This window comes from Macaca thibetana, chromosome 2 (assembly GCF_024542745.1).
Source record: "Macaca thibetana thibetana isolate TM-01 chromosome 2, ASM2454274v1, whole genome shotgun sequence".
Classification (NCBI taxonomy): Eukaryota; Metazoa; Chordata; class Mammalia; order Primates; family Cercopithecidae; genus Macaca; species Macaca thibetana.
In genome coordinates, this window is record NC_065579.1 from 51,623,252 (window position 1) to 51,640,240 (window position 16,989).

General features: G+C 41.2%; 1 protein-coding gene across 4 annotated transcripts in view; it reads left to right on the forward strand.

Moving 5' to 3' along the window:
• The first annotated feature begins 1,702 nt into the window (after positions 1-1,702).
• Positions 1,703-16,989, forward strand: part of HPS3 (HPS3 biogenesis of lysosomal organelles complex 2 subunit 1) — a 44,039-nt gene continuing 28,752 nt past the window's right edge. For 2 of the 4 annotated variants that reach the window (XM_050778213.1, XM_050778215.1), the window contains exons 1-4: positions 1,726-2,038; positions 12,255-12,749; positions 13,275-13,446; positions 13,543-13,628. In XM_050778213.1, coding sequence (XP_050634170.1) covers positions 1,822-2,038; positions 12,255-12,749; positions 13,275-13,446; positions 13,543-13,628 — 970 coding nt within the window. In that variant the 5' untranslated portion in view covers positions 1,726-1,821. Of the gene's footprint in view, positions 2,039-12,254; positions 12,750-13,274; positions 13,447-13,542; positions 13,629-16,989 lie in introns of all 4 variants that reach the window. The other 2 variants (XM_050778214.1, XM_050778212.1) reach the window with 2 other exon arrangements.

The window sequence follows — 16,989 nt, forward strand, 5'->3', positions numbered from 1 at the left end:
CCATATGAGCACATAATAAAAAGGTAGTCATCTTCAAGCCAAGGAGAGGGGCTTCAGGAGAAACCAGACCTGCTGACATCTTGGACTTCTAGCCTCCAGACCTGTGAAAATGAAATGTCTATTGTGTAAGCCACCCAGTCTGTGGTATTTTGTTATGGCAGCCCTTGCAAACAAATACAACCTCCCATAAGGAATTGATGGTGTGCCATTGCTGCCCCTGCATTTGTAACGGGAATGCAAGTGGGCAGCTCCTGCTCACGGCTCCTGACAAATGTGGAAACCAGACACATGCCCCAACTTCCCTTGGGTAGCATGTCTCTTCCCAAAGAATTTTAGATGAGTCAGGTGCAGTGACTATACTAAGGAAGAAGACACTATCTCTAGGAAGGACTGGGGTTCCAGGCTTTGAGCAAATCTCACTTCTTTATCCAAAATAGATATTCTTTTTATGCAGGTGAGATTACATTAAAGTCAATATCAGTCTTCATTAGGAGGAAATTTAATTAGGAGAATTAAGTCTTGAAGGAGAAAATTAAGCCAAAAAGAATAATATGGCAGATATTTGTAGAAACGAACCTTTTTTACTATTGATTGTGATATTTGCTCTCAAGTGTTGTATCTAGAACAAATAACTGGTGGACTATTAGTCTGGTTGTTTTCCACAGAAGCTTTCTGTGATTTTTTGCAGCCTTAGTTCCTGACCTGAGCTACCTCCATGTCTACTTCTCTGCCTCACTGAGTTTGAAGAATCTGTTGTCTCCCATTACTTAGAGATACTTTATTCATCTGAAGGGCCTAGGAAAGGGAGGCAAGTTTAACTGCAATCCAATTGCATCTAATTTACAAATCCTTGAAATAAAGGGCTCAAGAGGGTGATTGAACTGGAAACTGACTAAAGAAAATTTTGCACTTTCATTTATGTCCCTGTGTGCCTAAACAAAACAGCATCCCTCAATCCATGCTAACACATACATTTTCTAGGTGAATTGGAAAAAGTTATACTACTTGTTTCATCTAAATCTGTTTTAAAAAAAGGGAAAGCGTTGCGATCGTTAACTCCACGCTGAGATGTCAGGAATGGATCATTTACTACATAGTTTTAGGAGCACTGGACTGAAAGCCAGGGAATTTCCCTCCTAGTTCTTCTATCCTCTGGGGTTCAAACTAGTCTTTTGTCAAATGCCTACAAGATGAAATCCATGAATTCTTTCATTAAACAAATATCTTTTTGCCAAGCACGTTCAAGGCGTTGCTCTTTCCTGCTAAACTATTCTAGAATTTCCACTATTTTTTAGCAACTCTTCAGAGTGTTTAGCCCCGAGTTGCACCCCATTTCAGTTTTTGCAACCCCATCCTCCAGAAGCTCTGGGGCTACTGAAGAGACATGAATAACGCTCCTGAAAGTAAGTACAAAATGTTACAAGATAGATGATGAATTGTCAGAACGTATTCAAAAATCAAAACATCTCGCCTGGCCCGAAGCAGTAAAAGACGAAAGGCAGGACCCAGCGGTCCCCGCACCCACCAGCCACTGAGCGTAGAGCGGTGGCGCGCTCTGCGCGGCGGAGTACGAGGCGTGGAGACCGAAAGCACCGCAACGCATGAGCGCGGGCCAGATGGGCGTGACCGCTTTCCCGAAGCCCGCCACGCCCAGCGGCTGCCCCTTTAAGTAGCTTAGCCGCAGGCGGGGCCGGCTGGCGTTCACGTGACTCGGCGTCGCCGGCTCGCTCACGGAAGTGGTCTTACCTTCGCTTTCGGCGGGGGGTCTCCGGGCGCCCTGCGGGGCGGGCAGGCTGGGCCATCCAGCAGCCGGAGGTCGGGATGGTGCAGCTGTACAACCTTCACCCGTTCGGGTCACAGCAGGTGGTGCCCTGCAAGCTGGAGCCGGAGCGGTTCTGCGGCGGGGGGCGTGACGCGCTTTTCGTGGCGGCGGGCTGCAAGGTGGAGGCTTTCGCGGTGGCGGGCCAGGAGCTGTGCCAGCCGCGGTGCGCCTTCTCCACGCTGGGCCGGGTGCTGCGCCTGGCCTACAGCGAGGCGGGTGAGTAATCCGGAGAGCCAGAGGCCGCCTGGGGCCCGGCTTGGGGCCTCCTAGCTAGCGGACCGAGCGTCCGTGCTGCAGCTCTAGCTGGGGATGGGACTTCTTGCTTTCCGGAACTTGCCGGATGGTCTCCCTGGGTCTGGCATCTGATTGCTTGAAGTCGCATTGAGCTATGCGGTTGTCGCGGCAAGCATAGGTATGAGCTTGCTTCTGTCGGGGCGGAGACGCTGATATCTCCTCTTCGTTTTGGGTCTCCGCAGAAAGGCCTCTGGCTGGATTCCACTCATTTCGGATACTTAAGCAAACAACAACAAAAGACTCTTTAGTGCAAAGATTTCAAAGACTTACCAAAAAAAAAAAAAAAAGTAGGAGTAAGGAGACTGGTACTGTATCCTGAACCTCCAAGTACTCCCAGCTTTAACAATTATTCCAACTCACGGCCAGTCCTTTCACATCTGTACCTCCATCCACTTCCGGTCGATTTTTGAAAGCTCACATTATGTGTTGATTTTTAAATCTGTGTAAATAGAACTCAAGTCTTAGATTGCGCCCCTTCTCTTCTCTTAACCAGCTGTGGCCGGGCGCAGTGGCTCACGCCTGTAATCCCAGCACTTTGGGAGGCCGAGGCGGGCGGATCACGAGGTCAGGAGTTCGGCCAGCCTGGCCAATTTAGTGAAACCCCGTCTTTACTGAAAATACAAAAATTAGCCGGGCGTGGTGGCGGGAGCCTGTAGTTTCAGCTACTGGGGAGGCTGAGGCAGGAGAATCGCTAGAACCGGGGAGGCGGAGGTTGCAGTGAGCGGAGATTGCGCCCTTAGACTCCAGTGTAGGCGACAGAGCGAGACTCCGTCTCAAACAAACAAAAACAAAACAGTTGTAAGAGCAGCCATTACTCTTTCCCACCAGAAATGTAAAGCAATGCCAAGGAAATACTGTGTGGGTGAATCCTATTTTAGAAAAATCCAACATTTAAAACTAGATCCCTTTTAGGTCACAGAAGAATTTACCATAGAATTCCTTTAATACACTTACCTTCGATTCATACTTTACAAGATGGGTGTAAAGTTCGATATTTACGGTGCAAAAGCTGGTGGCTGTGGTATTAATGAAGCGGAGAGCTTGAACCTGGAAGATTGGAGATGTCTCTAATCCCTACCCTGCAGCTGGTTCGGTGTGAGTTTATAGAAACCGTGGGGTCTGAATTTATGTTAAAAAAAAAAAAAAAGTCGAATTAATAGATTAGTGATATCCAGACACTGAGATTTTGTGTAAGTGATATCCAGACACTGGGATTTTGTGGCTCAATTAAAAACTGTGGGGTTACCATACATAGCATCTGACTGCTTATTTTGTCAAGACATATACAGGCATACCTTATTTTTTTTGCATTTCACTTTGTTGTACTTTGCAGATCCTGCGTTTTCTTTTTGGTTGTTGTTTGTTTGTTTTTTGTTTTTTTACCAATTGAAAGTTTGTGGCGACCCTGTGTGGAGCAAATCTGCCAGTTCCATTTTTCACACTGCATGTGCTCGCTACATGTCTCTGAGTCACATTTTGGTAATTCTTGGCAGTATTTCAAACTTTTCATTATTATTATATCTGTTATGGTGATCAGCGATCGTTGATGTTACTATTGTAATAGTTTTGGGGTGCCATGAACCGTGCCCATATGAGATGGTGAACTTAATTGACATGTGTTATGTGTGTTCTGATTACTGCTCTGATAGTCTCTGCCTCCTCAGGCTGCCCTATTCCCTGAACAACAATATTGAAATCAGGCCAATTAATAACCCTACAATGTCTTCTAAGTGTTCAAGTGACACTTGGATGTCTCTCACTTTAAATTAAAAGCTAGAATGATTAAGCTTAGTGAGGAAGGCAGGCATGTCAGAAGCTGAGATAGGCTGCACGGTAGGCCTCTTGCACCAAACACTTAGCCAAGTTGTGACTGCAAAGCAAAAGTTCTTGAAATTAAATGTGTTACTCTAGTGAACACAAATGATTAGAAAGCCTTATTGCTGTTGGGAAAAAAACTTTGAGTGCTCTAGATAGAAGATCAAGCCAGCCAAAATACTCCCTTAAGCCCAGGCTTAATACAGAGCAAGGCCCTCTGTTCAATTCTGTGAAGGCTGAGAGAGGTGAGAAGCTGCAGAAGAAAAGTTTAAAGCTAGCAGAGTTCAGCTCATGAGGTTTAAGGGAAGAAGCTGTCTCCATAATATAAAAGTGCAAAGTGAAGCAGCAAGTGATGATGTAGAATCTGCAGCAAGTTATCCAGAAGTCTAGAAGATCCAGCTAAGATGATTTTATGGAGGCAGCTGTTCTAAACAACAGATTTTCAATGTAGACAAAACAGTCTTAAATTGGAAGAATATGCCATCTAGGAGTTTCTTGGCTAGAGAGGAGAAGATAATGCCTGGCTTCGAAGAACAGGCTGACTCTTGTTAGGGGGTGATGCAGCTGGTGACTAAATTGAGGCCAGTGCTCATTTACCATTCTGAAAATCATAGAGCCCTTTTAAAAATTATGCTAAATCTACTCTTCCTGTGCTTTAGAAATGAAACAAGCCTGGGTAACAGCACAGCTGTTACAGCATTGTTTAAGCCCACTGTTTTGATCTGCTCAGAAAACAGTATTCTTTTCGAAAGATTACTGCACATTGACAATGCACCTAGTCCTTCAAGACCTCTGACGGAGATGTAGAAGGAGATTGGTGTTGTTTTCATGCCTGCTAATACAGCATCCATTCTGCAGCCCATGGATTAAGTAGTAATTTTAACTTTCAAGTCTCATTAAAGAAACACATTTGGTAAGGCTATAACTGCCACAGATAGTGATTCTTCTGATGGATCTGGGCAAAATAAATTGAAAACCGTCTGGAAAGAATTCACCCATTCTAGACATCATTAGAAACATTCAGGTTCATGGAAGGAGGTCAGATACCAACATTAACAAGAGTTTGGAAGTAGTCGATTCCAACCCTCATGGATGACTTTGAAAGGCTCAAGACTTAGGTCGATGAAATAACAGTAGATGTAGTGGAAATATCAAGAAAGCTAGAATTAGAAGTGGAGCCTGAAGATGTGATGGAATTCCTGCTATCTTATGATCAAACTTGAATGGATGAGGAGTTGCTTCTTATGGATAAACAAAGAAAGTGGTTTCTTGAGATGGAGTCTGTTTCTATTGAGGATGCTGTGAACATTGTTGAAATGACAGCAAAGGATTTAGAATATTCCATAAACTTAGTTGATAAAGTAGTGACAAGGTTTGAAAAGACTGACTCCAATTTTGAAGTTCTACTGTGGGTAAAATGCTGTCAAATAGCATTGCATGCTACAGAGAAACCTTTTGCGAAAGGAAGAGTCATTTGATGGAGCAAACTTAATTGTTGTTATTTTATTTTATTTTATTTTTTTTTTTTGAGACAGAGCTTCGCTCTTGTTGCCCAGGCTGGAGTGCAATGGTGTGATCTCAGCTCACCACAACCTCTACCTCCGGGGTTCAAGCAATTCCCAGCCTCAGCCCTCCAAGTAGCTGGGATTACAGGCATGCACCACCATGCCCGGCGAATTTTATATTTTTAGTAGAGATGGGGTTTCTCCACGGTTGGTCAGGCTGGTCTTGAACTCCCGACCTCAGGTGATCCACCCACCTCGGCCTCTCAAAGTGCTGGGATTACAGGTGTGAGCCACTGTGCACAGCCCATTGTTGTCTTATTTTAAGGATTTGCCACAGCCACCCCAGCCTCTGGTGACCACCGCCCTGAGCAGTCAGCAGCCATCAGCAATGGGGCAAGACCGTTCACCAGCAAAAAGATTATGTCTCATTAAAGGCTTGGATGATCGTTAGCATTTTTTAGTGATAAAGTATTTTTAGTTAAGGTATCTACATTGCTTTGTTTTTTATTTATTTATTTTTTTAGGTATAATGCAATTGCATACCTAATAGACTATAATCTAGTACAAACATAACTTTTTTTATGTACTGGGAGGCCAAAAAATTTATGTGACTCTTTTTATTGTGTTACTTGCTTTATTGCAGTGGTCTGGAAACAGTCCTCCAATATCTCTGGGATATACCTGTGTTTTTTTTTAAAAAACGAAAAGGCTTACTATTTATTGTCATTATTTATAAAAGAAAAAACACTTAGCATCAAACATTGGATATCTTTAGCTTTGTGAGCAACTTACTCTGCTGTCATTGGTTTTTTGTTTTTGTTTTTGTTTTTGCCTAATGACAACATCAACAGGCCTGCACTGGGCCACGGACCTGTTTGAAAACCTCTCATTAACTTAAGTTCCCTTTTAGCAGGAATACTCCAATTTTGATATTTCTTATAAAATCTGTCTTTAATGGTCAGACCTGTTACAACATTGGTAGTTTTCTCTACGCCACCCCTTTTAAGGCATAACAGTTCTCACTTTCAAGAGTTCTATTGAGTAACAAACTCACCACTTTCAACTTTTGTGTGTGTGTGTGTGTGAGAGAGAGAGAGAGAAAGAAAGACAGAGAGAAGCATACACACAGACAGATAGTATGTTTACATGATTTACTTCCTTCTTCCACGTGGATGTTTATTTTAGAATTTGGAGTGGCAGGTATTATGTAAACTTCTAGCTTTCTTGCCTGTCAGATCCTTGGATGGCCACTACCTATGCATAGCAATCACTTGGGGAGTTTTTAAAAATCCCCATGCCTGGGCCACACCCTCAGAGATAACAGTAGTAGTTTCCCTGGAGTGAGGCCAGCTGGGGTAAGTCAGATATTTAATCAGGATTGAGAACCACTGACCTAGAACAGTACTGACTGCAGGAGGCCATGAGTAGTATTGTAACCTCATTAACGAGGCCTTGAAGAATAAATATGTTTTTATAATCCAGTTGGCTGCCTTAAAGCAAGTTCAAGAGTCATGTGGGATGGAATTAGCATCACGGGTCATGTGGCTCAAGGATAAGTTTCAGTCTACAGCTTGAACTTCAACCCCCTGGGTACAGCTCTTATTAATCTACCCGTAAAGGAACATAAATAGGGCTGACTCTGGCTATGATGGTATCCAGATAACTTGTTTTCCACTTCACAGCGTTTCCCTTTTGGCCCCTTCCTTCAATTCACAATAACTGGGACATGAGGATTTCTGCTCAATGCCCAGCGTCCTCCTCTGTAGCAAGTCTCCTCATCAAAAATGGAAAGAATCTTACATCAATCATCTGTATTTACTAAAAATGCTTTTCAGGTCTCTACTCAAGCAGAAAACATTTTCAGGTTAAAAAAAAATCTCAAATTAGCTGAAAGTTGTTTTTAAAATAAAATTTGGGGGTATTAGGGATAAAGTAGGTAGAAATTTTGAAGGATGGGGGCCCCTGACATCATCATCAGTAAGGGAAAATAAATTTAGGCTCTGTGTGTGGTACAGTTTGGCCGTGTCCCCACCTATAGTCTCATCTTGAACTGTAATCCCCATAACCCCCACGTGTCAAGGGCGGGACCAGGTGGAGGTAATTGGATCATGGGGGCAGTTTCCCCCATGCTGTTCTCATGATAGTGAGTTCTCATGAGATCTGATGGTTTTCAAATATCTGGCATTTCCCCTACTCACACTTATTTTCTGTCCTGCCACCCTGTGAAGAGGTGTCTTTCACCATGATTATAAGTTTCCTGAGGTCCCCCCAGCCATGCAGAACTGTGAGTCAATTAAACCTTTTTTCTTTATTACCCAGTCTCAGGTATTTGCTTATAGCAGTAGTGTGAAAATAGACTAATACAGTGTGTAAAGCAAAGAAGAGTGGGGGAGACCTGAGAACTCCCCACTCCTGAAAAAAGACCTGGTGGCCAGGGTCAAGTGCTGTGTGGGGATCATTGGTGGTAGACACTTGTTTATGGGGTGTCTAGGGGTGGTGGGGCATGGAGGACACAGACCACAAGGCTGGCCATTAGCCTTGTGTAGGGCCAATGTGCTGGCCAATGCCTGGCCATTAGCACAAGTGTACTAAACCAGCCCCAGCCCATCTACCCCTCCCACAAGCTCTACTTTCTCTCAGTTTTCCTGAAGTCTTAAAACATATTTAGATGCCTTATAAATTATTTCTGCCTTGTGATACAATTTTGTCATAGGAGTACAACCTTTAATCTGGTGTTACTGTTAGCCATGTTTGTGATCTTGCTACATAAAAGGGAAAGCTTATTTTTAAAAATCAGTAACTCTAAGCTCAAGAGTAAAAATGAGAATGATTTTTCAATGTACTTAATAAAGACAGAAGCTGAGCCTGGGCTACATAGTGAAACCCTGTTTCTACATATGTGTGTGTGTTTGTGTGTGTGTATATATACACACACACGTATATGTATATATACATTTTATATATATATAATGTGTGTGTGTACATGTCATTTAAAGACATATATATATATACACACACACACACAAATTAGCCAAGTGTGGTGGGTCACACCTGTAGTTCCAGCTACTTGGGAGGCTGAGGTGGAAGAATCACTTGAGTTCTGGAGATGGAGGTTGCAGTGAACCAAGACAACTTGGGCAACAGAGCAAGACACTTAAATTTAAAAAAGGTAAAATGAGGCACCGCACACATAATGCTTAAAAAAATTTAGTTCCCTTCTCTTGTCAAGGGTTATAGCCTCCACAGACTCCTGTAGACTTGTATTTCCCTTCTATCAGTTGGGGAAACAGCATTGTTGGGCAAAGAACATAAACTTTTGAGCTAACCAGATCTAGGTTTGAGTCCCAGTTTCCTGATTTGCTCGTTGTGTTGCCTTGGGCAAGTTACTTTGCTTGTCTGTGCTTCAGATTTCTGATGTATAAAATGAGGAGGGAGATTTATATCTTGAAGGGCTGTTGTGAGAATTAATTGAAGGAACTCTAAAGCTCTGATCATAAGGATTGTCAGGTAGGCACATTTAGCAAGTGCTGGATCATCATTTAAAGACCAGTTCGTTAATCTGAAAACACACAACACAACATGGACACTATCTACAATTTGCAGACTATAAACACTAGTTAATATATGAATTTTATAGAAGAAATGGGCATGTATTTATAGGTATATGAATAAAAAGGTTGTATTGTAATTAAATATTCTTAGTTTTAAAATTTATTTACTAACTTGAATATGATACCAAAAGTATAGGCAACAGAAGAAAAATAGGTAAACTGGACTTTATCAAAATTAATGACTGTTGTATATCAAAAAACTTATCAACAGATTGAAAAGACAACACGGAATGGGAGAAAATATTTCCAAATCATATATCATAAGGGATTAATATCTAGAATATATATAATAAAGAACTCTTACAACTCACCAACAACCAAAAAAACTTGATTAAAAAATGGGCTAAGGACTTGAATAGACATTTCTCCAAAGAAGAAAATACATAAACAGCAAAAAACATGAAAAGATGCTCAACATCCAAACCACGGTGAGATGGCACCTCACACCATTAGGATGCCTGTTATTTAAAACAAACAAACAAACAAACAAAAAAACACAGAAATTAGCATGTGTTGGGGAGAATGTGGAGAAATTGGAACCCTTATACGTTGCTGGTAGGAATGTAAACACAGCCTATGTGGAAAACAGTATGGCAGTTTCTCAAAACATTAAACATAGAATTACCATATGATCCAGCAATTCCACTTCTGGGTATATACCCAAAAGAATTGAAAGCAGGGACTTGAATGAATACATGCATACCAGTGTTTGTAGCAAAATTATTCACAAGAGCCAGAAGGTGGAAACAGTCCAAGGATCCATTGACAGGTAAATAAGTAAATAAAATATATTGTATGAACATACAATAGAGTATTATTTGGCCTTAAAAGCAATGAAATTCTGATGCATGCCACACCCTGAATAAATCTTGGAGAAGTTATGCTAAGTGATACAAGCCCGATACAAAAGGAAAAATACTGTATGGTTCAACTTACATGAGGTACCTAGAGTAGTCAAATTCATAGAGATAGTATAATGGTGGTGTCGCCCTGGGGGGAGAGAGAGAGGAATAGGGAATTATTGTTTAATCAGTGCAGAGTTTTTTAGTAGATGAAAAAGTTGTAGAGATGGATGGTAGTGATGGTTGCACAACAATGAGAAGATACCAGTGCCACTGATCTGTAGACTTAAAAATGGTGAAAATGTACATTTTATGTTGTGTGTATTATACTACAATAAAAAAATGTTTCACTTATTTACTGGGGGAATTTTAGAAAGATGGAGGCCTCAACTTCATCCCAACTCTGTCCAAACTGCTTCCCTGGAAAAGTGAGCAAACTTAGGGCAGCTACAGGATCCCTTTAGGCATTCTACGATCTCCAGAGAAAGAACAGGTTCAGGCTGCATCTCTGTGGCATAAAAAGAACCATCACCAGGAGAAAGCTTGCTACCTCTAGAAGGCAGGATCATTTTGGAGGAGGGAACCTGGTCAACCCAGTGAATGTCTGCAGAAAGGGGCAGCACCTGCTTGCTTGCCTCATAAGTACATGGGAAGTCAATGTAATGGCAGCATTTCAATTTCAATTCATTGGAAAAAGGCCAGTTTGCTTAATAGTGTTAATTATATAGAGTCTACATTTGGAAGAAGTGAAATTAGATCGTCTGACTTACCCCCTTCTTTACCCACAAAATTCTAAAGATTAAAAATGTATATTTTCTAAACCTCCACTAAAATAGAAGAAAATATAAGAGCATATTTATGTAATTTGGAGGACTTGGATGGGAACTCAGAAGGCAAGGAGGAAAAGATACATATAGTAGTAAATAAAAAGGGTATGGTAAAAGATGCCATCAGCAAAGTCAAAATCAGACAATAGACTATCTAAAACCATTTACTATTTATAGACAACAAAAGGTTTATATCCCTTCTAAGTAGAGAGCTACAGTGTCATTATAAGAAAAACAAATGAACAACTTAATATAAATTGGACATTATGCAGAAGAGAAGCTATATGTGGCTGATAAACACAGGAAAAGATGGCCAGCTTTATAAAAAGGTCTCGTAAATGTAAGTTATAATAGCCATGAGAGTCCATGTTTCTCCCATTGTGTAGAGTCAGTGCTAGAGAGGATGTGGGGAAACAGGTTAGTTTAAGTAGTGCTGCTGGCGACATGAATTTCTATTATCTCATTGATAGTAATTGGGCAATATTGAAATTTAAAATGCTTATGGCCTTTGGCCCAACATATCTCACTTTTGGGAATCTGTACCATTACAATAAATCCCCCAGGAAATATATAGATATAAGCCTATGTATTACTATGAAGCATAGTAAAAAAACAAAAAACAAAAAACAAAAAAAAACCTGGAAATACATTTGAATGCTTATCAGTAAGGGAATTATTGAATAAATTATGCATATGTATATATGGGATGTTGAACATATTGAAAAGGATGTTAGATATCCATGTGTCAGCCGGGAGGGAGAGATTTATTAATAATTTTTAGAAGTTGCAGATTGTTAAATATATTTAATGTGATTACATTTTTGTTTTTGTTTTCAAAAAAGACAAAATACCGCTCTGTGATCTCTGTTTATATGAGAGAAGGGTGTTGAAAGGCACATACCAGGCTGTGTGTTAACGTTGGGTCCCCAAGGGGGAGATCATTATGCTTTTCATTTTGCATTTCTTTACCACTTTACCATTTTGACTTCCCACAACCAATATATGTTTATAAGTTAAAACTTATACAGTCAACAATTTAGAGAAAATTAACTTGGATTTGTATTTTCTTTGCTATTTCCAGCTTTATCATGTTTCTCAGACTTGTGACTTGTGGGAAGGAGAGGGTTTGAAGTGTAAGTTCTGCTAATCTGAGAATTCCTTAATGTATACTTAATTTTGGTGTCACATGTCACACTAGTAGTGAATTCTGTGTAAGTAGAGCTTTGTTGGAACTGCAGATTTAGAGCTACAGTAAACACTTAATTTTACATTTTATTCCTTATATTAACTTTCTGTGTGTTACGTGGACTATTAATAGGTTGTCTTAAGACACTAAAATGGGGAGAGATTGCATTTCAGAACCTCAAAGCCTAATGGCGGTTAAAAATACACCTAAGATTTTGTTACTTAGGGTTTTATTCTACTCAGTCTTTAATTCAACCGTTGGTGTTAGAATTCATTAATAGTACTCGTGTCAGCAAGGGAAGTGGTTGTATTTCTAATTACAAATTCTCAGTATAATCTTCATTCCTTCTCAGGAGATTATTTGGTAGCAATTGAAGAGAAAAATAAAGCTACCTTTCTACGTGCTTATGTGAACTGGAGAAGTAAAAGGACTGAAAACTCTCGTGTGTGTATCCGAATGATTGGGCATAATGTGGAGGGAGCCTTCAGCAAAGCCTTCAGAGACCAGATGTACATTATTGAAATGCCGCTTTCGGAGGTCCCCTTGTGCATTTCCTGCTGCCCTGTGAAAGGAGACCTTCTCGTTGGCTGCACAAATAAATTAGTCTTATTTAGTTTGAAGTACCAGATCATTAATGAGGAATTCTCACTATTGGACTTTGAACGTTCTTTAATTATACACATAGATAATATCACTCCTGTTGAGATTTCTTTTTGTGTTGGATATGTTGCTGTCATGTCAGACTTAGAAGTCTTAATCCTAAAACTGGAGCCAGGCCCTAAAAATGGAGAGAGAGTTCACCACAATCCACGTAAGACCAACAATCGAATGAGACGGACGGAAGAAGGTAAATAATAAATCTGACTTGCTTTCTTGTTTTAGGAATATAGAAAACCTTCACCTTTGGCAGTCTGAAGGTCCGTGGTATATATGGTGCCCGGCCATGTTATTTATAGATTTAGTTATTCCTATTTCATGGGATTTGAGTTTATGATCTGGCTGTTCATATCTTATTCTGTAGCGCATGAATATATTTATCAGTAGAAGTAAAGGAATGACCACTGCTAGATGAGGGGCTTCTAGTCCTAGTCCTCATAGTTACTAGTTGAATGACCTTGGGTTAATAATACCATCTCTGAATTTCAGTATCCTCATTTGTAAAATGGGGATAATAATGCCTACCCTGTTGTACTTTATCAGTTGTTGTGGAGATTAAATGAGCAAACACTAAGTCTTTTCACAACCATAGTGCCTTGTAAGTATGTGCATATTATAAATAAATAAAATTGCTGTATGTCTGTTTAATTGGTGAGAGGATGTTGTAAAATCTAATTTTCATTCAAGCAGGACTGTTATATTTTATTTTTTTAAGGCATCAGTAATGAAATTTCACAGCTTGAGTCAGATGATTTTGTTATCTGCCAGAAGCCCCTGGAACTTCTTGGTGAAAAAAGTGAACAGTCTGGACTATCTGTTACACTGGAGTCTACGGGATTAGCTGATGAAAAAGGAAAATATTCCCACTTTCAGCACCTGCTCTATAGGTATTATAGTGCTTTTTATTTACAGCATTTAATGTATATATGCCTGCTTAAAGTACATGGAAGTTATATTTTTCCCTTTCTCTGTCTAACCCATAGACGTTTTGCTCCTGATATTTCGTCCTATGTATTGTCTGATGACATCAAGCTACATTCCCTCCAGCTGCTGCCCATTTACCAGACTGGTAAGCGCGATAGTGCAGGAATGTGACAGTGCAGCAAGGTGAAAATGCTCTGTCTGGGCCGGAAGTGGAGACCCATGTGGGTAATAGGTTTGGTGGTTTGGTTCTTCCACTGGAGTCTCCGTGTGGCCCTTTAACAAGTTTTTTTTTTGAGACGGAGTCTCGCTCTGTTGCCAGTCTGGAGTGCAGTGGTGCGATCTCGGCTCACTGCAACCTTTGCTTCCTGGGTTCAAGTGATTCTCCTGCCTCAGCCTCCCGAGTAGCTGGGGCTACGGGCGTGTGTCACCACGCCCGGCTAAGTTTTTTTGTATTTTTAGTAAAGATGGGGTTTCACTGTGTTAGCCAGGATGGTGTCAGTCTCCTGATCTTGTGATCTGCCCACCTCAGACTCCTGAGTTCAGGTTCGTAAAAATGTATTATGTAATAAAAAAGATGGAAAGAAAGGTATATACGAGGATAACAATAAAAGAGCGGTATGCACCAGTAAAGTGGTGTCATGAATGCTAAAATCCCAAGAGTTGAAGCTTGGAAAAATGGCGAGGATGACAATAGATTTTTTTTTTTTTTTTTTTTTTTTTTTTGAGACGGAGTCTCGCTCTGTTGCCAGTCTGGAGTGCAGTGGTGCAATCTTGGCTCACTGCAACCTCTGCTTCCTGGGTACAAGTGATTCTCCTGCCTCAGCTTCCCAAGTAGCTGGGAGTACGGGCGCCTGCCACCACACCCGGCTAAATTTTTTTGTATTTTTAGCAGAGACGGGGTTTCACCAATTTGGGCAGGATAGTCTTGACCTCCTGACCTTGTGATCTGCGCGTCTTGGCCTCCCAAAGTGCTAGGATTACAGGCATGAGCCACGGCGCCCAACCTTTATTTTATTATTATTATTTTTTATTCACTTTTTTTTTTTTGAGAGACAGAGTTTTGCTCTTGTTGCCCAGGCTGGAGTGCAATGGTATGATCTTGGCTCACTGCAACCTCTGCCTCCTGGGTTCAAGCGATTCTCCTGTCTCAGCCTCCCGAGTAGCTGGGATTACAGGCATGCCCCGCTAATTTTGTATTTTTAGTAGAGATGGGGTTTCTCCATGGTGGTCAGGCTGGTCTTGAACTCCCGACCTCAGGTGATCTGCCCGCCTCAGCCTCCCAAAGTGCTGGGATTACAGGTGTGAGTCACCGTGACTGGCCCAAAATTCTTAGCAAATACCTGTGGGTACTAGAAAGGGAAGTCATACCTGCTAGTTCGAGACGCCATGGAGAAGGCGTGACAGATTGAACTCATTTCCCTTTTTGAAATGGCCTCTAGACCCAAAAAGGAAATTGGAGACCTTTAGAGCTGGGTTCTAGCTAGGTATTTCACAAAGCTCATGATTGGCTTGTGAACTAGGTGTAAAAATGTGGACTGAATGGAAAATAATTTAGAGCAGTTTTCAACCCTGCCATACAATGGACTTACCTGAATGCTTTTTAAGATGTTGATGCTCAGGCTCTACATGCAGCATATCAGTTACAGGGCCTGGGCATTAGTATTTTTTTAAAGCCCCCCAAGAGTCTAATGGGCACCATGATTGAGAATCACTAATAGGCCCTGCACTCAGTTCTGGTCTGATTAACATCTTTAGCTGTTATCTAGAGAAAGATACAAATATTATTCCGATTAAATGTCTTTTTAACCTTCATTTGTTTTTTCTTTCTTTTAGTAAATATTTATTGAGTACCTACTATGTTGAGCATTGTGCTGAATACTAGGGAACTAACAGTGAGTGAAGTGCTTGCTCTTATGGAGCCAGTTGTCTAATGGGGGAAAGGAGACAGTTGAATAAAGACAGATTGACAGTTGCACCCTGAAATGAGTGATCTGTGGTAAAACTCCCTGTGGGAGCCTATAACAAAAGACCCTGACCTCAAGATGAGGTCTTCTTCAAGATGAGGAAGAAGGCTTCCTGAGAAAGAGGATCTGAAGGGCGAATTGGACGCACTTGGGAATAGGGTTCGGTTGGTGCAGGGGAGGGGAAGAGAGCCTTCCAGGCAGAAGCAGCAACAAAGGCTCTGTGGCAGAGGGAGGATCACATTTGAGACACTGAGAGAAGCAAAATTAAGGGGGCAGCAGTGAGACAGGGCTGGAGACCGGACAGGGCCAACAGCCTTATTAGAGGGCCAGCTAAAGATCCAGTGAGCTTCCCATAGTAGTTGGAATAAAAACTCCAAATCCACTCCATGGCCTACATAACCTTAACTCTGAGCCCATCTTGTCGCACTCTCACCCTGCTTACTATTCTTCATCCATAGTGGCCTTTCCCTCTTCTTTAGAGACGCCACATGCACTAAGACCTATTATTTGCCCTTCTTGTGCTTAGAGTGTACTCCCCTCAGACCTTGTGTGACTGGTGCATTTAAGTCATTCAGTTCGCAGCTGAAGTGTTACCTCCTCACAGAGGACTTCTCTGACCTCTCAATTTAAACTATCCCTTCTCCACTCACACTGGGGTTTACTTGTTTACTCTCCATCCCAATCCCCATCACTAAAATGAAGGCTCTGTGAAAGCAGTTACATTGTCTTGTGCACTGTTGTATCCCTAGAATCTGAAACAGCAGCACTTAGTAAGTACCTGATGAATACTGACTGAATAGACGAATGGATGGGTGATATGTATTTGAGCTGGGCCCTAATTGGATGAGTAGAATTTTTAGAAGATAGAGATTTTGGTAAGATACTACATAATGGGAACCAACATTTTAGGAGGTGTAAAATTATGTGTATTTGGAGATTCGTGAGCAGTTCTCTTTGGCCAGAGCGCATATGTGTGAAAAAAAAGAATAGGGAGAAAAAAACTGGACAGTTGGCTTTCTGCCAAATATGGAGAGTACAGAATTGGACTTCTGCTATTAATTGGTGTCCTTGAAGGGTGTCAGTCCAGGGTACTTGTTAAACAACTTTGGTTATAAAAAATTACAGCCACATGTTGATAGAAAATAGTGCAGTGAACCCCCATGTACCCATCAAACAGCTTCAACAGTGTTGCTCCATGCTACATTATTTTGATGCACATCACGGGGTTCATACTATTTTATTCATAAATATTTCAACATATGTCTCTAAAAGGATTCTTTTACTTAAAATACTATTTCACATTATAAAAAAATTGTTGCCGGGCGTGGTGGTTCATGCCTGTAATCCCAGCACTTTGGGACGCTGAGGTGGGTGGATCACAAGGTCAGGAGTTCGAGACCAGCCTGGCCAATATGGTGAAACCCCGTCTCTACTGGGAAAAAAAAAAAAAAAATATATATATATATATATATATATATACACACACACACACACACACACACACACACACACACACAAATTAGCCGGGCATGGTGGCGGGCA